The sequence below is a fragment of the Neofelis nebulosa genome, chromosome 9 (assembly GCF_028018385.1).
Source record: "Neofelis nebulosa isolate mNeoNeb1 chromosome 9, mNeoNeb1.pri, whole genome shotgun sequence".
Classification (NCBI taxonomy): Eukaryota; Metazoa; Chordata; class Mammalia; order Carnivora; family Felidae; genus Neofelis; species Neofelis nebulosa.
Window position 1 is genome coordinate 111,150,927 of NC_080790.1, and position 23,465 is coordinate 111,174,391.

General features: G+C 35.8%; 1 protein-coding gene across 5 annotated transcripts in view; it reads left to right on the forward strand.

The window, feature by feature from the left end:
* Window positions 1–23,465, forward strand: part of RNF24 (ring finger protein 24) — a 79,368-nt gene that overhangs the window by 35,580 nt on the left and 20,323 nt on the right. For 3 of the 5 annotated variants that reach the window (XM_058684994.1, XM_058684993.1, XM_058684996.1), the window contains 3 exons: window positions 12,156–12,305; window positions 18,429–18,471; window positions 20,926–20,967. In XM_058684994.1, the coding sequence (XP_058540977.1) occupies window positions 12,163–12,305; window positions 18,429–18,471; window positions 20,926–20,967 (228 nt within the window). In that variant the 5' untranslated portion in view covers window positions 12,156–12,162. Of the gene's footprint in view, window positions 1–10,661; window positions 10,834–12,155; window positions 12,306–18,428; window positions 18,472–20,925; window positions 20,968–23,465 lie in introns of all 5 variants that reach the window. The other 2 variants (XM_058684995.1, XM_058684997.1) reach the window with 1 other exon arrangement.

A 23,465-nucleotide genomic window follows, 5' to 3' on the forward strand; every position in this document is an offset into this window, starting at 1 on the left:
AACTACATGTGAATCTATAATTATGTCAATAAATTCTCAATTAGGGAAAAATATTTTAAAATTCAAAAAAGGAATTAAAATAGTACATTAGAAAATATCCACTCAATACAAAAAAGGTCAGAAAAAAGACATGAGATATATGGAAAACAAATAGCAAAATGGCACATAAACCCAAGCATAGCAATAATAACATTGAATGTGACTAGATTACTTCAACTAAAAGGCAGACATTGGCTGACTGGATTAAAAAAAGGTCCAACAGTATTCTGTCACAAGAGACACACCAAATTCAAAGACAGAAAATGATGGGAAAAGAGAAATCTTGCAAAGAATATGCATAAGAGAGCTAGAGTGGCTATGCCAACAACAGACAAGATAGACTTTTAAAAAAATTATGAGACAAAGACATTTCATAATAAAATGATCAATTTATCAGGAAGATATAACAGTTAAAAACAAATACCCACCTAACAGCTGAGCCCCAAAATACACAAAGCAAAACTGATAAAATTAAAGGGGAAAATAGGAAATTCAACAATAAGAATTGAAAATTTTAAGACCTCACTCTCAATAATGGGTAGAACAGTTACACCAAAAATCACCAAAGATCTATGAAAGTTGAACCAACACTATCAACCAACTTGACTTAACAGGCATTTATAGAATACCTAATGACAGCAGAATACCAATTGTTCTTCAGCACACATGGAATAACCTCCAAAATAGACCATATGCTACCAGGTGTTGGTTAAAATTTTCTTAAAGGGTCACATAGTATTTTAGACTTATTACCTGAATTGTCTTTGTCACAGCCTCAACTCTGCTGTTTTAACTCAAAAGCAGCCATGGACAAAACATCAATGAATAAGCATGACTATGTTCCACTAAACTTTAGTGGAAACTTTATGCTAGGTCATAAAACAAGTCTCTATAAATTTAAAAGGAGTGAAACCTGACAAGATGTGTTCTCTGATCATGATGGAATTAAATTAGATATCACCAAAAGAAGGAAATTTGGGAAACCCACAAATATTTGGAATTAAATACTATATTTCTACATGGCCCATGGGTAAAGAAAACACAAAATTAGAACACATTTGAACTGGATGAAAATGAAAATACAATAACCAAAATAATGGATTGATTACCTAAAGCAATCTATAGAGTCAGTGTAATTTCTATAAAAATTTCAATCATTTTTTTTGCATAAATGGAAAAGCCAGTCCACAAATTCTTATGGAATTGTAAGGGGCCCCCAAAACCAAAACAGTTTTGGGGCGCCTGGGTGGCTCAGTCGGTTAAGCGGCCGACTTCGGCCCAGGTCATGATCTCGCAGTCCATGAGTTTGAGCCCCGCGTCGGGCTCTGTGCTGACAGCTCAGAGCCTGGAGCCTGTTTCGGATTCTGTGTCTCCCTCACTCTGACCCTCCCCCGTTCATGCTTTGTCTCTCTCTGTCTCAAAAATAAATAAACGCTAAAAAAAAAAAATTTTTTTTTAATAAAAAAATTAAAAAACCAAAACAGTTTTGACAAAGAACAGAGTTGGAAAACTTAACACTTCCAGTTCAAAACTTACTATGAAGCTACAGTAATCACAGCAATGTGGTACTGGTATAAACCAATGGAATAGATTTGAGAGTCCAGAAATGAATCCCAACCAGCTATGGCCAGTTGATTTTTGACAAGAGTGTGAAGACCAGTATGGAAAGAACAGTCTAATAAATGATGCTAGGGTAACTGGATATTCACATGCGAAAGAATACAGTTGGATCCCTTTCTCATATCCTACATAAAAATTAACTCAAAATGGACCAGTGACCTAAATATAAGAACTGAAACTAGAAAACTCTTAGAAGAAAATCATAGAGGTAAACTTACATGATCTTAGATTTAGCAATAGATTCCTAGGTATGACACCAAAAGCATGAGCCACAAAAGAAAAAAGATGAATTTGACTTCACCAAAATTTAATCTTTTTGTACATTTAAGGAAATTATCAAAACATAAAAGACAAACTACATAATAGGAGAAAATAATTATAAATTATGTGTCTATTAAGGGTTTAGTATCCAGAATACAGAAAGAACTCTTATTAGCTTAGCAACAAAAAGCCCATTTTAAAAAATGTGCAAAGGACTTAAACAGACTTTTCTCCAAAGAATATAGACAAGTGAAATAAGCATACAAAATGATGTTTAACGTTACTACTCATTAGGGAAATGTACATCAAAATCACAGTGAAATGCCACTTTTATGCCCATGAGAGTGGATATTTTAAAAAATAAAAATCACAGAAAATAAGAAATATTATTGAGAATATGAAGAAAGTTGAATTATGAAGAAAGTACATTGCTGCTGGGAATGTAAAGTGGTATAGCCATTGTGGAAAACAGTTTGATGGTTCCTCAAAAAGTTAAATGTAGAAATATATATGACCCACTAATACCACTTCTAGGAATATATATAAAAGAACTAAAACAGGTGCTAAAGCAAATCCTTATATACAAAGGTTGACAGCAGCACAGTAACCAAAAGGTGGAAAGAACCCAAACGTCCATCAACGGATGAATGGATAAACAAGTTGTAATATATACATACAATGGAATATTGTTCACCCATAAAAAGGAATGAAGTACTGATGCATGCTACAATATGGGTAAAAACCTCAAAAACATGCGAAGAAAGAAATCAGATACTAAGGTCATTTATTGAATGATGCTATATATATGAAATATCCAGAATTGGTAAATCCATAGAAAGAGAAAATAGCCTGGTGATTGCCAAGGCTGGGAGTAGAGAAGGTGTAGGGAATGATTGTTTCATGGATACAGGGTGTCTCTGAATTTAGAGTAATGAAATGTTTTAGACTTAGAGGTGATGGTTGCACAACATTGTGAAGACACTAAATAACACTGGTATTGCTCACTTTAAAATGGTTAATTTTATGTTATGTGAATTTCACCTCAAAAATTTTTAAGCATATGCACGGTATGCCTCTTAAGAAGTTGTGACAAAGGGCACCTGGGTAGCTCAGTTGGTTAAGCGTCTGACTTCAGCTCAGGTCATGATTTCATGGTTCGTGAGTTCGAGGCCCGTATCAGGCTCTGTGCTGACAGCTCAGAGCCTGGAGCCTGCTTCAGATTCTGTGTCTCCCTCTCTTTCTGCCCCGACCCCAATCACGCTCTCTCTCTTTCTCTCAAAAAAAAAAAAAAAAAAAAAAAAAGTGACAAAGTAAAATTTTGAAAGTTATATTCAAAGGTATCACTTTTGTAATAATCATTTGCTACTTGTTTTTTTATAAATTCTATAAATTATTTTTTTAATTATTGCTCAAAAAAATAGATCTTTGATAATTATAAAAAATTAAAGGGACCTAGTTAAAGCAGAGGTTAGAGAGAGAATTTATAGCTGTAAATGCCTGTATTAGAAAAGAGTTAAGATGGGGCACCTGGGTGGCTCAGTCAGTTGAGCATCTGACTTCATCTCAGCTCAGATCATGGTCTCATGGTTCGCGGGATTGAGCCCCATGTTGGGCTCTGTAGGCTGACAGCGCAGAGCCTGCTTGGGATTCTCTCTCTCCTTCTCTTTCTGCCCCTCCTGCTCATGCATGCACTCACTGTCTCTCCAAATAAGTAAATAATTTTTTTTTTTAAGTGAAAGAGTAAAGAATACGAACCCATGACCTAAGCTTCCACTATAAGGAAGTAGAAAAAGAACAGACTAAACCCAAACCAAGTAGAAGGCAGGATGTAATAAAGATCAGAGTAGAAATCCATGAAATACAAAACAAGGAAATGCAGAGGAAAATCAGTAAAATTAAAAGTTGGTTCTTTGAAAAGATTAACAAAATTGAGAACTTTAGCTAAAGCAAGAATTGGTAATTTTTTTTATAAGGGACCAGAGAGTGAATATTTGGGGCTTTGAGGGCCACAGGTGGTCTTTTTCATATATTCTTGTTTGTTTGAGTTTTTAGCACACCTTTTAAAATGTGAAAAATATTCCTAGCTTATAGACTATGTGAAAATAAGCCATGTGCCTTAGTTTACCAACCTCTGAGCTAAACTGATCAAGTAAAAAGGAAGATACAACTTACTAAAATCCCGAATGAAAGAGGGATTTCATGAAACACACTACCAAATCTTAGAAAAATTAAAAGAATTATAAAGGGATACCATGAACGATGAATGTTAAAATGCAGATGAAATGGGCATATTCTTAGATCCAAATCACTGAACTGACTCAAGAAATAAAAAATCTAAATAGACCTAGAACAGTAAACAAATTGAATAACTTATGAAGTCTTCCCACAAAGAAAAACCCAAACCCAGATAGGCTCACTGAATTTTACTAAACATTTAAAGAAGAAATAATACCAATTTTTCATGAACTCTTTCAGAAAATAGAGGAACTGGGGCACTTCACAACTCATTTTGAGACTAGTATGTTATCTTACCATGATACCTTGGTATCCTGGGTATTGGCCTGATACCAAAGCCAAAAAAAAAAAAAAAAAAATCACAAGAAAGGAAAACTACAGGGGCACCTGTAGGTGGCTCCATTGGTTAAAGGTCCAACTCTTGGTTTTGGCTCAGTTCATGATCTTACAGTTCGTGAGTTAGAGCCCCACATCAGGCTCTGTGCTGACAGCATGGAGCCTGCCTAAAATTCTCTCTCTCTCCCTTTCTCTGCTCCTCCCCTGCTCACTCACTCACTCTCTCTCTCAAAATAAATAAACTTTATAAAAAAAAAAAAAACTATAGACCAATATCTTTTATGACTGTAGCTTCATAAATCCTCCACAAAGCTGATTCCCAGAATATATAAAAATGATTGTGACTGAGATTTACACCAGAAATGCAAGATTAATTTAACATCAGAAAACAATTAATATAATAGACTGTTATGATTAAATACTCTCAGCAAATTAGGAATAAAAGAAATTTGCATATAAAATTTCTACATAAAATCCTAACATCATAATTAATAATAAAATACTAAATGCTTTTCCTCTAAGAATGGAAACAAAGGATGTCTGCATTCACTACTTCTTTTCAACAGTGTTCTGGAGGTTCTAGCCAATTAATGCAGGAAAGAAAAATGAAATACAATCAGATTAGAAAAGAAGATATAAAGCTGTCTTTATTCACAGATGAAATGATCATCCTGCATTTAGGGAATGCAAAGGAATAAAAAAAAACTAATAAATGAGTTCAGTAAGGTCACAGGATATAAGATCATTATAGAGAAAATCAGTTTATTTCTATATATAAACATTGGACAACCCAAAACAAATTAAAAAAAAAACAATTCCATCCACAGTAGCATTAAAAAGGATAAAACACTTAGGAATAAATTTGACAAAAGAAGTGCAAGACTAATACACTGAAAACTACAAAACATATCTGAAAGAAATGAAAAACCATCTAAATGAGAGAAATTCCATGTTCATGCATTTGAAGACAATATTATTGACATGGCAGTTCTTCCCAAATTTATAGATTTAAAGCAATCTCCTTCAAAATCTCAGCTGGCTTTTTTGCAGAAATTAACAAGCTGATCCTAAGTTTTATTTGTAATAACAAAGAACCAAAATAGTCAAAACAATATTGAAAAACATCAAAGTTGGAGAGGACTTAACACTTTTTTATTTCAAAACTTACCACAAAGTTATGGTAGTTCAAGACTGTGTGAAATTGGAATAAAGAAAGACATACAGATCAATGAAGTAATTCAGAGCCCAGAAATAAATCTTTACATATTTATGGTCAACTGATTTTCTGTTAAGGTCCCAAGGCAATTCAATGGGGCAGGCGATATCTTTTCAAGAAATAGTACTGGGGCAGAAGTGCACAAGAATGTTTAGGCAGTCCTGGGTGTCGACCATGTTATGTGTGCATTAGCCATACATGTTGCCCACCAACAGTTGTATAGGACCATAGACTCGAAGGTTTTTTCATGATTCTATGAAAATAAAAGGTGAAAACCACCTTTTATTAGAGAACAACATCAGTAAAAGAAAGAATTCTGTGCATATCCACATCCTTTGTATTCCCTCCTAGCTTAATGAGGGAGCCCACTGGACTAAGCTGTAGCTAGCACTTCTGTTCTCTTAGCTACTAGAGACTTGTCCATATCAGCAGATGCCTCACCATAGAAGGGGCTTGACTGCTTCATTCATGAGCACCTCAGAGTTCTTATTTTCTTGTAGAATTTGATTGGGACAAAACATGGCAAGTGAATTGTATGTTTCTTCTGTTGAAGACCTAAAAAACAATAGGAAAAAAGAAAGTGCTCCACTGAAGAAGGACTTAAAAAATGGAAAGGAACACCTATATAAAGGACATAGTGAAAATTTCTTCCATGAAATCAGTAATACAACTAAAAAAGATAACCAGGAATTCTGTTATATTAATCGGCAATGATAGAAATCAGATCAGTGGGAGTGGTGATTAACTGCAAAGGGGTACAAGGGAACTTTCTGGGTAAATGGAAGTGTTCTGTATCTTGATTAGGGTTGTAGTAACATGGGTGTATTCGTTTGTCCAGACTCTTTGACCGGTACATACAACATGGGTGCATTTTTTTAATGTAAATTAAAAATCTCATGTTTCAAAAAAAAAAAAAAAAGATTTTAAAAACCCAAAATAATTGTTCTTAAGTTTTTCTTGGGCTTTTGTATTATAAGAAACAAGTATAGGATTTTTTTTAATGGTTTGTGAACCATAAATTATAAAATACAGCAGTCTGATTATTGGTGTCTATCTGAGCATTTTTGAAGCTAAAGTAGAATACTAACTACTGGGAAGATGATGATGTGATATTGTCCAGGGAACAGGAACTGGCCTAGGAAGTATGTGGCTACCAAACACACTTCAAGAACACTACTGTAGCCTGTCTAGCTGTGGTGCATTGTGTTCAACTCAGGTCCCCTGTGGAACCATATCTCTTGTATTTTGGTGGGAAATCCCATTGCTCATAAAATACTCAGATCTTCTGTGTTTTTCTTTTTCTTTCTTTTTATAAATAACCTAATTAGATAGATGGTTTGAAATTTAGGCTGAAACTACAGATTTCAGCAACTATGAATTTCATAAGGAGGAAAAAGGTTTTCACGTGAATTAAGTCAGAAATGGCAAGTAAAATCCAGTAGCATATTGTATGTTGTTTCTCCTCACAAGGAGCAGTTCCTAAGTAACTTTTACATTTGTGATACCTCAATAGCAAAGTATGCTTATTACTAGGATGATGAATAGTGGCTCTCTTTTTAAAGATGACATTTTAAAGGGTTATTAATACTCATACTGAAAAGATATTATGATGAAAATATTCTAAAACTAATGTGTCACTACACCAGGATTAACATCTTGGAATAATACACCCTCTACTTAGCTATTGGGCCAACATATCAATTGTAGCTAAGCAATTTCATTCATCAAAGGAAAAGGAGAAAATTCCTAAAATGTGTTCAGCATCAGCATATCCCCTGCCAACCTCACCCCTCTGGTAATAGGTTGTAAGGCCTTGCTAAGAAGGGAGAACTCCTAGGAAAGTCTCAGCAGCCAGCCAGCTCTCAGGAGCACCGAGGTAGATGTCTTTCCCCTCTAATGGCAGCGCTACCTCTCAGTCTGCATATCTGTGTACCTGTTCAAAATTCCTCAAGACTTTGTTGGTGGTGCCACCCAGTGCAAGGACTCCTGCAGGGCAGTGTTCTCAACACCACTGACACATGCCCTGCTGGCCTATATTGATGGCTGCCTTTAGAAAGGATAAGTTTCCAGTTCCTACCACTGGGGACTGGATTGGCAGGCCACTTGACACAAAGCTTGACAGTGTGTGCAGAGGAGCTCCCTGAGAAAGGAGTGCTTGGTTTGGTGAAATCCTCTCCAGAGACTTGATCTTTGTCAGAGCTTCTTTTATGTTCTTTTATTTAATGTCACCCCTCCTCCAGTCCCTGCCAAATGCACGCACATGCCCACACACACACACACACACACACACACACACACTAAAACTTTAGTATTTGGTCATGACTCTTAGAGTTCTCAGACACTTCAGTATCTGTGGTCTCATTTTATCCTTCCAGGAATCCAATGAAGTTGGTAGCATAGGCATTACTCCATTTGAAGATGAGATAATTAAGGTATAGATGGGCCAAATGCTGACATCTAGCTAGTGTTACCCTGGGAGCAACATCCGAAGTTGCTGACTATTAACCTGTCCTTTTTTCTACCACACCACTTTCTTTTTGCCTATTTCCTCTCTGTTAGCCCTTCTAGCATGGATGTTTAATCTCTTGTTTCCTAAAGTGAGAGTTCTTTTACCAAGCCCAATTTGTCTGGTGAGGGATATTTCTAAGGGATTGAAGGACATCATCAAAGTCTTGACTGTAGCAAGGGTCATCAGGTGAGGCCCTGTCAGCAATGTGGAGATTAAGGGTGAAGTTTTGTGCAGCTGTACTTTTCTTACAACTCTATAATGTATGTGCTAGATATATTTAGTAAAGTTGTCCTTAATTCTTTCCTTCCCTTCCAAGATGATCTGAGTATAGGAAAAAGGAAATTATGTATCTGAGTAAAAAAGCACTTGCAGAAAATGGCTGAAAGTTCAAAACTAAATATTAACCATTATTTATGTTTGGAAGTTCTCAGAGAAGAGTTTCCATGGGATGAAGTTGTTCTTTGTGCTGTTGACTTCCTGGTATACGTTATTAGAAGCTGGAAATTAAAGTAATAATAAGACATTAGATTTTAGATACAGCCAGTCAATATCTCAGTAGTGTCTGCAATTTAAGTATACTCTTCTGGGAACCAAGAAAGACATTAAAAATCAGTAAACATATTTTTAATTTACCTTATATAAATAAAAGTTGAAATGCTTTGTTTGGTAGGTTTTTGTTTACTTTTGTTTTGATTTTGGCAGTAGTGATTGTTATAATTCAGTTATCAATATGTGGTCTTGATAATCAAGCCTGGCAGTTGGTCTTCATTTTGACCATTTTGCAATGGATCCAAATGACAAGAAAAGTTCTAGTGAGAAGGTGTGATGAGCCACTTTATTACTGTAGCTCATCATCTAATGAAGGGGGCAGCCTCCATTCTTGGGTTTTGAACTATGTGGTGAGATCGGTATTACCAAACAAACGGACAGAAATATCCCCCTTTTTAAGGTTTAAACAATATTTGCTGTTTTCTGATTATAAGAACAACACAAGAAAAAGATTGTAGAACATATAGGGTGAGGGCGCACTGGCTTTGGAGGTGGAGAAGCCCTGGCTCCTGTACATACTTGGTCAGTCATGACTATGTGACCAAAACTCTCTAATCTTTGGTTTCCTCATCTATAAAATGGGAGATATTATGGTACCTACCTACATAGAAGTTTTATGTGGAGATAAAATAAAGTCATTAAAATGCTCAGAACAGGGCCTGACTTAATAAAGGGAGTTAAAAAAAGAAGAAAATCAAAATGGGGGCGACTGGGTGGCTCAGTTGGGTAAGCATCCAGCTTCGGCTCAGGTCGTGATCTCGCGGTTTGTGGGTTTGAGCCCCGCGTCAGGCTCTGTGCTGACAGGTCAGAGCCTGGAGCCCGCTTCAGATTCTGTGTCTCCCTTTCTCTCTGTCCCTCCCCTATTCACACTCTGTCTCTCTCTCTCTCTCTCTCTCTCTCTCTCTCTCTCTCTCTCGCTCTCTCTCTCTCTCTCTCTCTTAAAAATAAATGAAACATTAAAAAATTAAAAAAAAATAAACCACAAGCCACCGTTAACATTTTGACATGTTAGCTCTCAGGCTTTTTTCTGCCATACACGCACACATACATATCAGTGTGTACTACCCATATAGGTGTACATATATATCCTTTTTTTTAACCTTTTCCAAAATTGGGATCATTTTTAAAAATATTTTTTAATGTTTGTTTATTTTTGAGAGAGAGAGACAAAGTTGCAAGCAGGGGAGGGGAAAGGGGATCCCAGGTGCCCCATGGGATCATGTTTAATATACAATCTATATCCTGCTTAATTTTTCCCACATATCCTTATATTTCCCTTGACATTAAAATTTACCGAAACAGATTTTTATGACCTCATAATACTGTAACATGACTTAACAAAATTATTTCATCATTACCTCCTTGTGAGATATCTAAGTTATTGCCAATATTTTACCATTATTAATGTTCCTTACTTTAAAGGTTACAAAGTTTTTAAGATCTTAAGACTTGTTCTGTTTTTGTTTTGGCGGGGTGGGGCACAGTTTGCACTTTAAGGTTGAACTTTTTCATATGTCTATTGATTCCTGGCATTACTTCAGTGAAGTACCTTTTCATGAATGAATGTAACTTGTAAAGGTGTTTTAGGTAGGATCTCAAGTTTCTAGAGTAGTGTCAAGTACATAGTAAGTACTGAATAAATATTTGTGGCATACCCACAACTATATGGTCAACTAATCCTTGACAAAGCAGGAAAGAATATCCAATGGAAAAAAGTCTGTTCAACAAATGGTGTTGGGGAATCTGGACAGCAACATAGAGAAGAATGAAACTGGACCACTTTCTTACACTATACACAAAAATAAATTCAAAATGGATGAAGACTTAAATGTGAGACAGGAAACCATCAAAATCCTAGAGGAGAACACGGGCATTAACCTCTTTGACCTTGTCTAGAGCAACTTCTTACTAGACTTGTCACCGAAGGCAAGGGAAACAAAAGCAAGCATGAACTATTGGGACCTCATCAAGATAAAAAAAAGCTGCACAGTGAGGGAAGCAATCAACAAGACCAAAAAACAGCCTGTGGAATGGAAGAGGATATTTGCAAGTGGCATATCTGGTAATGGTTAGTATCCAAAATCTATAAAGAACTTACCAAACTCAATACCCAAAAAACAAATAACCCAGTTAAGAAATGGGCAGAAGACATGAATAGACGCTTTTCCAAAGAAGATATCCAGATGGCTGAGACACATGAAAACATGCCCAATAACACTCATCATCAGGGAAATATAAATCAAAACCATCATGAGGTACCACCTCACACATGTCAGAATAGCTAAAATTAACAACACAAAAAATAACAGGTGTTGGTGAGGATGCAGAGAAAGGGGAACTCTCCTGCACTGTTGGTGGGAATGCAAACTGGTGCAGCCATTCTGGAGAACACTATGGGGGTTCCTCAAGAAGCTAAAAGTAGAACTCCCCTACTATCCAGCAATTGCACTATTAGGTATTTACCCAAAGGATACAAAAATACAGATTCAAAGGGGTACATACACCCTAATGTTTATAGCAACATTATCAACAATAACCAAACTATGGAGAGAGCCCAAATGTCCATCGACTGATGAATGGATAAAGAAGAATGGATATATACATACGTGTGGTATGTATATATATACTCAGCCATCAAAAAGAATGAAATCTTACCATTTGCAATGATGTGTATTATGCTAAATGAAGTAAGTCAGAGAAAGAGAAATAACATGTTTCACTCATGTGGAATTTAAGAAACAAAACAGATGAACATATGGGAAGGAGCGGAGGAAGAGAAGAGAAACAAACCACAAGAGACTCTTAATGATAAAGAACAAACTATGGGTTGACAGAGGGAGGGAGGTGGGAGATGGGCTAGTTGGGTGATGTATGTAAGTGATGAATCCCTGAATTCTACTCCTGAAACCAGTATTGCACTGTATATTAACTAAAATTTAAATTTAAAAGAAAGGGGGAAAAAAAAACCCACAACTAGACAAGAAATTCAAAACCTTTTTAAGAGGATACTAAGAAAGTTTTCAGCCTAAAATATTTCATTGTAGTCCTTAAAACAATATTATGATGTGTTAAAGGAAGGGAAAATAACCTTATTTATAACTTTAAATTGTCACAATTTAAAATTTATCAATATTGGAAATTTAAAGTGCTATCCTCTGGTGATCACCTTTCAAATAAACTGATGATCTTTAAAAAACAAATTTTTAAAAATAAAATATATTTATAGCATGATAAATGAATGGCAAGAGTATTAACTCTTTGTCTATCATATTTATTTCAAATGGGGTCAAGTCTTAAGAAAATTATTGCCTCTATATACATTCAAAGATAATGCTATCTTGGTTCTTAGTCTTTATAACCTAATTTTTTTCCTTTTCTTCCCCCCCACAGTTCATCCATGAGCTCGGATTTCCCACATTACAACTTCAGGATGCCTAATATTGGATTCCAGAATCTGCCTCTCAACATATATATTGTGGTTTTTGGCACTGCTATATTTGTCTTCATTCTTAGTTTACTCTTCTGTTGCTACTTGATTAGGTAATCAGTTTTCATTCTGTGTTACTTCAGAATATATTAATCAATTATAAATCAGCTTTTTGCCCTTAGGTTAAAAAATTGTATATGTGCAATAATTAGCAAATTTTCTAAAATTAAGGTTGCTAAACATTTTAACCTTCTGTGAGTTAGTTACTAATGAATAAAACACCTTTATACAGTCTTCAATCCTATTTGTTGATGGATGTGTTTTACTCTATAGAAGAAAATTGTCCCCATTTATTTTTCTAACATATTAGCACCTGGTCCAGATACACTTATTATCTGTTCCCAAGATTTAATCTACATTCACAAAGATTTCAAGATATCTTTTCAAGGATGGTGTTGCATCATTGTTAGCTAAAGTCATTAGGGATTAGAAAACAATGTCCAAGACAAGGTCCAAGCCTTTAAACAGGTTCTTGTGGTCTCTTAAGATTTTAAGTTCCTTTGGTCAAGTGTTCAGGTGATTGATTATCTGCATAAAACACTAAATATTCCAAAAGCTCTGCAGCACATGTATGGAGAAGTGACAAAGGATAACACCTCACATGAAGGAGTAATGGATTTGGCCAGTAAAGATTCACAGTTGACTTACTCATAATTGTTTAAACAAATGTCTTATTCTTTTTAAGTTTTCAAAGCTGAAACTTAAAGACTGTAAAAATTAATATACTGTATTGTTCAAAGAGCTTTATGAGTAAAAGAGTAGAAAGTTGGATTTTATTAAACACCTACACCTCTAACAATTTTTAGTGCTTGTACAGAATGTGATTATGGTTACGATACGTACCCTCATCAGATGTCTTTAAGCAATAATTAATTGTTGCCACCAGTGACTACTCACTGATGGTCAAATTTGAATGAATTTAGTGTATTGTTTCCAATATTCTGATAAATCAGTCTACATTCCTACAGAAATTGAATCTTTTTTGAAGTTCTCACAAAATGTAATCACTTCTTACCTCTCATAGATATGCTGGCTACTTAGGATTTTTAGGTCTTTCTCAGAGTAATAAATAAACACTTAACTAATATAATTATAGCATTTAGGAAAAATGTTATTTGCAGAAATTTCTTTTTTCTAATATTTTTTTAATAATAGTTTGATAAATGTTATGTAAATATTTGGCTTTTTTTTTTTGAATGAAGGAATTAGCCATAGCAAAAACAGGACCTCATAACCTTAAAATATGATTATCTTTGGGGAGGATGGCAGAGGACTGCTGATTTTTTGTTGTTGTTATTTCTTTTCTCAGATCTACTAAATTTTTTGGTTTCGCTATAAATAGTGGTTTTAACTAAGAAACTTGTGAATTTAATATTTGAAACCAAATTATATTTTAAAAGATAAAATAATATAATAATATAACAAATTTTTTTTTTAATTTTAACATTTATTTATTTTTGAGACAGAGAGAGACAGAGCATGAACAGGGGAAGGTCAGAGAGAGGGAGACACAGAATCTGAAACAGGCTCCAGGCTCTGAGCTGTCAGCACAGAGCCTGACGCGGGGCTCGAACTCACGGACCGTGAGATCATGACCTGAGCCGAAGTCGGATGCTTAACCAACCGAGCCACCCAGGCGCCCCACAAAAGATTTCTTAAAGATTCATTAATGAAGGAGTTTTATATATGTAAAATATTCTAAAATATTCAAGCTAGCTCATAGTATAGTTTTTATTACCATGTCTAAGAATTAAGCCTTTAACCTTGTTTTAAGAAAAACACTAATATACCAATTGTGATTCTGGGTAAGTTTTTTGAGAAATCAATTGTGAAACACCATTTTACTTCATTGTATTCCTTTGAATAATCAAGCAAATAGGTAGAGAAAGGGAAAAAAATGATAACGGTTGTCTTCATATATTACCATTGTACTTCATTTTATCCTTTCTGTATCTTTTTTATTATTTATCTAACAAAGCAAATAAGTGGGGATCTGCTATACTAAAATAAAATTATCTTGTCTAATTAGAGAAACCAATCTTTTAGAAATGTTCAAACATTTCTAAACTTCATTTACAAGTCAGTGGTACCATTTTGAAAATTAAATCATGATGTAAGGAGCTTTTCCTTTCTGATGAACCTAGTGTTAGTTTTAACCTTTCATATATTAAATTTGGATTTAACAAGTCATTTGCAGTTAATCTGGAGATTTATGGATTCAGCTCCTTTAAAATGATCAAAGCTGGGGCGTCTTAAGTGGCTCAGTCAGTTGAGCATCCGACTTCAGCTTAGGTCATGATCCCACAGTTTCTGGGTTTGAGTCCCACATTGGTCTCAGTGCTGATAACCCAGAGCCTGCTTTGGATTCTGTGGCTCCCTCTCTGTCTGCCCCTCCCCCATTCATTCTCATTCTCAGGCCATTCATATTCTCTCTCTCTCTCAAAAATAAACACTTAAAAATAAGAAAAAATTGAAAACTAAAGTTATAGGGGGGATTTTGAGTTATCTAACAAAAATTTTAAGGTCTTAAACCAAGGTAATGACAGTAGAGCTACATAGGGTGTTATGGATGGTTGTGAGTAATATTTGGGTGGTGAAAATGAACAGAATTTGGTGACCAGATATTAATGATGGACAAGAAAAGATGTGCTCAGAATTGTTCCTGGACTTCTGGTTTAGGCAGCTGGGAAGATAGCAGTCCCTTTATAGAGCTAGAAAACAGGCAAGTTTGGGGTGGAAAGATGATAGATTCCATTTTAGACATGGGATGACAGTTTTTTTGTGTAACAGTCAAAATATTTAGTACACAGTTGGATATATAGGTCTAAAGCTTATAAGAAATCTGTCTAGAAAAAGGGAGTCATGTAATAATAGGTAGAAGCTGAGGCCAGGAGGGTCCCCTAGAAAGAATGTGTATAGAGAAATAAAATGGATCCAGGACAAAATCCTAGGAAAACACTGATATTTAAGAGGATCCCATAGAAGAGACTAGAAGGGGATAGAAGAAGATAGGAAGAAAAATCATAGGACAGGAACCCCACAAGTAGCATTTCAGTGGATTAAGTCAGTTATGTCAAAAGTTCCCATTACATTTGACAATTAAGCTTGCGTCTATAATTTTAGTTAGAAAAGTTTCAGTAGCATGGATACAGGGGTGATGAAAGGTGGACTGTAATGGGGCAAGGCCTGACCAGCAGGTGAAAATGAATACAAGAAATATGACCTCCTCTTTGAAGAATCTTGGCTGAGAAAAGACTAGGTTGGGGTAGGGTAGGTGTGCAGTTTGCTATAGAATCAAGGAAGTATTTTGGTGTTTGTCTTAAGAGATTCAGGCATATTAAAAAATACAGTATAATATAAATAGTATTAAGGAGAGTGAGCTAGTTGTGAAGGATTTGTGAGAAGGAATGAACCATGGAGGTGAGAGGAGACACACTTAAAAGTTATAGTGGTATTAGTTCTTTTTTTTTTTTTTTTAAGTTTATTTAAGTAATCTCTACATCCAATGTGGGGCTAGAACTCACGACCCTGAGATCAAGAGTTGCATAACTCTTCCAAGTGAGCCAGCCAAGCATCCCTATACTGCTATTAGTTTTAAGTAGGAGAATACCTTTTTAAGACAGAGATGAAAGTAACTGGAGAACAATATACACGTACAGATCTTCCTCAACTTACAGTGGGGTTACATCTCAGTAAACCCAATGTAAGTTGAGAATATCATAATCAAAAATGCATTTAATACACCTAACCCACTAGGGGCACCTGGGTGGCTCAGTTAAGCATGCAACTTTAGCCGGCTCAGGTCATGATCTCATCCCATGATTTGTGGATTCGAGCCCCATGTCCAGCTCTGCATTGACGGCTCAGAGCCTGGAGCCTGCTTTGGATTCTGTGTCTCCCTCTCTCTCTGCCCCTGCCCTGCTCGCGCTCTCTCTGACTCAAAAATAAATAAACATTAAATCCAGTTCTGAAGGCTAGAAGTTTGAAATCAAGGTGTCAGCAGGTCCATGCTTCCTCCGAAGGCTCTAAGAGAGGATCTTTCCTTGCCTCTGCTAGTTCCTGGTAGTTACCAGAAATCCTTGATGTTCTTTGGCTTGTAGCTGTATCATTTCAGTCTGTCTCTATCTTTACCTGGCCTTCTTCCCTGTGTTTCTGTATGTTCTCTCTTCTCTTCTAAGGACACCAGTTGTATTGGATTTAGGGTCTACCCTAATCCCAATATGACTTCATTTTAACTAAATAATCTACAAAGACTCTATTTCCAAATAGGGCTACATTCTGAGGTTCCAGCAGACATGAATTTTTTACACTGTTCAACCTAGTATACAAGAACAGGCAAATAGACCAGTGGAACAGAATAGAAACTCTAGAAACAGACCCACATATTGGGTCTGTCTTCCAACAGATATGCCACTGAAATGCAAAAGGGAAAATAGGGACTTTTCAATAAATGAGTCAAATGAAAATCTGCATGTGGATAAAAAGAATCTTAACCCCTACTCACATCATATATATAAAGACTAATTTCAGATGGATTGTAAGTAATTTCAAATGGATACCTAAATGTGATAGGTAAAATAACACATTGTTTTCACAGTACACACAAGAGAATATCTTCATGATCTAGGGGTAGACAGAGATTTCTTTAACTGGACACAAAAAGAACTGACATTATTGGGAAGAGTTTGTAAATTAGACTTAATTTAAATTAAAAGCTTCTGTTCATCAAAAGATACACCCATCAAGAGAGTGAAAATGCAAGCCACAGAGTAGGAGATAATTGCAGTACATAGACCCAACAGAGTATATCTAATATATGTATGTATACATATATATATTAGATATATTAGATATCTAATTATAATATATGTAAAGAAAAATTGATAAGAAAAAGGTAACTCATTTTTTTAAAGACCCAAATAGGTATTTTTTAAAGGAAGATATACAAATGGACAATAAGCATATAAAAGGGTTCTTAACATCATTTGGGAAATGCAAATTAAAACTGAAATGAGATACCACTGAATAGGCCTATCAGATTGGCTAAATTTTTTTTTAATGTTTATTTTTAAGAGGGAGACAGAGCACAAATGGGGAAGAGGCAGAGAGAGAGAGGGAGGCACAGAATCTGAAACAGGCTCCAGGCTTTGAGCTGTCAGCACAGAGCCCAACACAGGGCTCGAACCCACGAACCATGAGATCAAGACCTGACCAAAGTCTGATGCTTAACCGACAGAGCCCTGGGCTTTAGTCCAGCTAAAAAATTTTTTAATCAACCCTACCAAGTAGTGGCAAAAATGTAAAAACAGCTAGAGCTCTCATGCATTACATCTAGGAGTAGAAATTGGTATAAGCATTTTGACTAGCAATTCTACTCCTACGTATATACTCAACAGAATTGAGTCTATATGTCTGCTAAAAGACATGTAGAAGAATTTGTATAGCAGCTTTATAATAGCCCCAAACTGGAAATAACCTAAATATTCATCAACAGTGGAATGGATAGTCTTATATTCACACAGTGGAGCACTATATGTCAGTCAGAAAGATTTACTGCAATATGGATGAATTTCACAAGTATTTGTTAGCTGAAAGCCAACATAAAAAGTGTACCAAATGATCCATTTATGTGAAGCTCAAAACAAGCACAGTTAATCTGTAATGGTAGAAATCAAGATAGTGGGTACCTCTTAGGAGTAGATACTGATTGGGACGAGTCATTTCAGGGGTCCTGGAAATGTTCTATATCTTGATCTGGGTGATAGTTACAGCAGTGTATAAATATATATATTTTAACATATTTAACTGTATTCTTAAAGTTTTTGTACATTATTAGATGGATGTTATACTTAATTTTTTTAATTAAGAAAAATGTAATATATTAAATATTACTGAAACCAGTGGACTATCACCAATATAAATTGAGTCTTGTTCATTAAAATATTTGTTGTGTTAAGATTTTGTTTTAATGAGATTTCACTTGAGTTAATATTTTGATAATATTTTATGGTTATTGTCATAACATGGTAACAGGTCATGTGGGTATTTTTCAGGATAAAGGTTTTGGATTTTAAACAATAAATGATATAAATTAATATCAAAAATCTGTTTAAGATTTTTATCAAATTGTTACATTGGAAACCTCGATATCACATTACTCATATTCTGTCTTTTAGGCTAAGACATCAAGCACACAAAGAATTTTATGCCTACAAACAGGTGAGAAATTTACTTCAGATTGGCTTTGATCTTTATGTTTTTTGTTTTGTTTTTTTGGTTGTTTTTTGTTTGTTTTGTTTTGTTGCCAGAAAATGAGAATTTAGATTTCCACTCATATTTTAATCTGGGGCTGAATTTACTTGCGTTCATTTTAGCATTTCACTTGCCAGTTTGTAATACAAAATAGGTCAACTTCTTTAAGTATTTTCTTTAAGTATTATTTGAAGTTATAGAAAGTTCAGATGATATAATAATATAACAGGGAGGTTTAGCCAACATTTTGCTAAAGGGAGATGCTGTGATTTATAATCCTTAAAGCTATGGTTAATCTAGTGGCATTCAGAGATTCCATGAAATGAATTTTTTTTTTTTTTCACCTCTTCCAGTAGAAGACACCAGCTCCTCAGAGGGGACCAGTTGTATTATAGTGATCTCATCTCCTCCCCCTTTCTATTAATGTCACACCACCAGAAATCCAAATACTTGGGTCATTATTGTTAACCCCTAGCCCTTTGTACTATCATCCTTTTACTGATTTGTTTTTTAAGGTAATAAACTTAGCTTTTCTTGACAGCCAAGTAAAATTTGTTTTTTCTTCCATGTGTCATCCATTAACATTTTACTCCAAACAGTGGGTCTAGGTGTTCCTTAATTTTGTTTTGGTCAAAAGTATGAAATTATTCTTGTTGTCCTTAGTTTTTTGCTTTCGGTTGTTTAGATTTTGTTTGCTTTTTTTTTTTTTTTTTTTTAGTTTTTTGGGTTTTGTTGTTGGTTTTTTTTGAAGGGTTGTGGGGCAAGCTTTAGCTTATTTGGGCCAACCTTTTTTTTTTTTTTTTTTTTTTTAATTTTTTTTTTTAACGTTTATTTATTTTTGAGACAGAGAGAGACAGAGCATGAACGGGGGAGGGTCAGAGAGAAGGAGACACAGAATCTGAAACAGGCTCCAGGCTCTAAGCTGTCAGCACAGAGCCCGACGTGGGGCTCGAACTCACGGACTGTGAGATCATGACCTGAGCCAAAGCCGGCCGCTCAACCGACTGAGGCACCCAGGCGCCCCTGGGCCTTTAACCTTTAACTGACATTGACACTACAGGACCATGTCACTGTTTTAGGATTACGTATCTTTTTTTATACATCTTTTGTTCGTGTCTTTTTGAAATCTGAGCTCCTTGTCAAGTTCCTTAGATGTATACACTGATGTTCATAGGTAACCCCACGCTCTTTCCCATAGGTCTCATGTGGGATTTATACACAGAGTTGAATGTTTTAGTTTTTCTAAATGAATGAATCCTGTTGTCTCAACATTATCGTAAACTTGACAGCCTATAAGATTTGTATGTAAGCTAAGTAGAAAGTAAAATTGGCCTTGATAGTTATTCAAGAGGTGAAATTGACTGATAGAATTAATACAGTAAGAAGAAAGAAAGTAAAATGGTCTTTAAAATCTACTGAGTTGGAAATTTAGTACATCCCTGTGTAGCCGGATGGTAGCTTTTGATTTCTGATAATGTAATATGCCCTGAAAACCATTTTTGGTTCAGGAATATAAGATACTCAAAATTGGGAGATTTTCTCCAAATTTCACTTGCCTGTTTTTTCACTTTAAGATGGCATGTAGTTCTAATAAGCTGTTTATTCTCAGAAACTTTCTTTTTAAATAATAATCCATCCTCGTATCACTTGGCATTTTTTTTTAACTGGTATCCAGTCACCACAGAGTCAGGTTAGGGACTGGATGAATTTTAAGTTCATTTACATAACTCTGGGTAGAGCTAAAATTTCCTGGGGATAGTAATGCAAAATAATAAGCAAAACTTCTAAAATTAAGATTGACCTTATTTTTTAATCTTTTATATATTAGTAATCGTTCACTTCCCATCAGCCAATACTGTGTTTTACTGAACCATGAGAGTCGACCTCATTTATTTTCCTCCTAGGTTAGCACTTAGTCCAGATGAGAATGTATTAATGTCTTTTCCTAAAAGTTAATCTATACCCAAAGGGATTTAAAATTGCTTTTTGGGAGAACATTGCATCATTGCTCAAGTTGAAAAAATGTTGCTGGGGCACCTGGCTGGCTCAGTTGGTTAAGCATCTGACTTCAGCTCAGGTCATGATCTCACGGTTCATGAGTTTGAGCCCTGTGTTGGGCTCTGTGCTGACAGCTCAGAGCCTGGAGCCCATTTCAGATTCTGTGTCTCCCTCACTAGCTGCCCCTCCCCCGCTTGTGGTCTATCTCTCTCTCCTTCAAAAATAAACATTAAAAAAAATTTTTTTTCAAAGAAAGAATGTTGCTAAAAAAATGTTCTGTCTCAAGCTATAAAAGAGATTTTCTCTAATATTGAATAAGAGGGGAAATGAGTAACATATACAATAGAAAAATATGTGTGAGTATAATGAGATATTTTTTAATTACACATTTAAATGACTATGACATACTTTTATGTCTTACAGGTTATATTAAAAGAGAAAGTAAAAGAACTGAATTTACATGAGGTAAGTTGCCTATAAATATTTAATCTTTTTTTCAAGTTTATTAATTTATTTTGAGAGATAGAGAGAGAGAACGACTGGGGAAGGGGCAGAGAGGGAGGGAGAGAGAGAATCCCAAGCAGGCTCCATGCTGTTAGTGCTGAGCTAGACGTGGGGCTTGATCCCACAAACCATGAGATCATGGCCTGAACTGAAATCAAGAGTCGATCACCAACTGAGCCAGGCCCCCTGTTAAGCGTTTTAATCTTTTCTTGAGCTATTATCTAATAGAAGTGATATGCTTAAATATCTTTATTTTAAGAAGTTAAAAAAATTAGGCTTATTTTTATCAGCCCTTAATAGGATAATTGAAAGTGAGGTCACATAAAAATCAATTGTGAGAAGACATAAGAGAGTAATGTAACTCGGGTGCCTAGGTGGCTCAGTCAGTTAAGTGTCCGACTTCAGCTCAGGTCATGATCTCCCCATTCGTGGGTTCACACCCTGCATCAGGCTCTGTGCTGACAGCTCAGAGCCTGGAGCCTGCATTGGATTCTGTGTCTCCCTCTCTCTCTGCCCCTCCCTGCTCACACTCTATCCCTCAAAAATGAATAAATGTTAAAAGCAATTTTTTTAAAAAAGAGTAATAGAACTCATATTTTTAATAGAAATGGTGCTGATGTAAGATTTCATAGTAATAGGGATGCTGCATGTTGTCCCTGATATGAGTAGTAGATAGATACAAATTTGTTTTTCTACTCAAGATGAGTTTGCACTACTTTCACTCTTAAAAATATTCCTAGTAGTTCCTTCATATCAATGGCACAAAAGAGACAATGATTACTTCTTGGGGGTGGGGATTTGGGGAGATGAGGCAAGGGGATAGAATAGAGAAGAACATAAGGGAAGATATGATTCCTTGGGATTGTCTAGTGATGAGGTTGCATGGTTGGCTCCCAGGTGTTCACAATTTTACTGTGCTTTGTAACGTAAATCAAAAGTATGTGTGTATCCTGCTGTACACTTTCATACACATTGTCTATGAGAATTTTTTTTAACGTTCATTTATTTTGAGAGGGACAGCACGAGCAGGGGAGGGGCAGAGAGAGAGGGAGAGAGAATCCCAAGCAGGCTCTGCACCGTCAGCACAGAGCCCGATGTGGGGCTCAATCTCAGGGACTGTGAGATCATGACCTGAGCTGAAATCAAGAGTCGGATGCTTAACCGACTGAACCACAAAGGCACCCCAGAATTCTTTTTCATTTTACTCTTTGTGTCATCTCTGACTACAATCGTTCAGTAGAACCCAGTGATTTTATTTTTAATTTTAGGACCCTTTTCTCTTCCTTTCTGAGTTCTTTAATTTATTTGTAAAGCAAGGAGTTGGAAAGCTGCAAATTATAATATCTGTGTTTTATATAATCTCATTGTGGGGCAGCTACATTGCCAGTCTCTTCAAAAAGAGTTAATTTGTGAAATTATTTCAATAATAATAAAACAATGATTTCTGTTATCGTCAAACACTTTGAAAATTTCTACTGCACCTTTGCTATTTCTGCATATTTTTTTTCCTTTTTTTTTTTTTATTTATTTAAATTCAAGTTAGTTAACATATAGTGTAGCATTGGTTTCAGGAGTAGAACCCAATGATTCATCACTTACATATAACACCCAGTGCTTATTCCATCAAGTGCCCTCCTTAGTACCCACCACCCATTTAGCCCATCATCCCGCCCCTCTTCCCTCCAGCAACCCTCAGTTTGTTTTCTGTATTTAAGAGTCTACTGTGGTTTGCCTCCCTCTCTGTTTTTTGGGGGGTTTTTTTGTTTTTTTTTTTTTTTAATGTTTTTATTTATTTTTGAGACAGAGAGAGACAGAGCATGAGCAGGGGAGGAGCAGAGAGAGAGGGAGACACAGAATCCGAAGCAGGCTCCAGGCTCAGAGCTGTCAGCACAGAGCCCGACGCAGGGCTCGAACTTACAGACTGTGAGATCATGACCTGAGCCAAAGTCGGACACCCAACCGACTGAGCCACCCAGGTGCCCCTCCCTCTCTGTTTTATCTTATTTTTCCTTGCCTTCCCCTATGTGCATCTGCTTTGTGTCTCAAGTTCCACATGAGTGAAATCATATGATATTGGTCTTTCCTAAATGACTTAATTCATTTAGCATAATACCCTCCAGTTCCATCCACATTGTTGGAGATGGTAAGATTTCATTCTTTTCAATTGCCAAGTAATATTCCATTATACATGTATGTGTGTGTATGTATACACACACACACACCAGTTGGGGTACATGTGCCCCTTCGAATCAGCATTTTTATATCCTTTGGATAAATACCTAGTAGTACAATTGCTGGATCATAGTTCTATTTTTAGCTTCTTGAGGAACCTCCCTACTGTTCTCCAGAGTGGCTGTGCCAGTTTGCATTCCCACCAACAGTACAAGAGAGTTCCTTTCTCTGCATCCTCGCCAACACCTTTTGTTTCCTGAGTTGTTAACTTTAGCCATTCTGGCAGG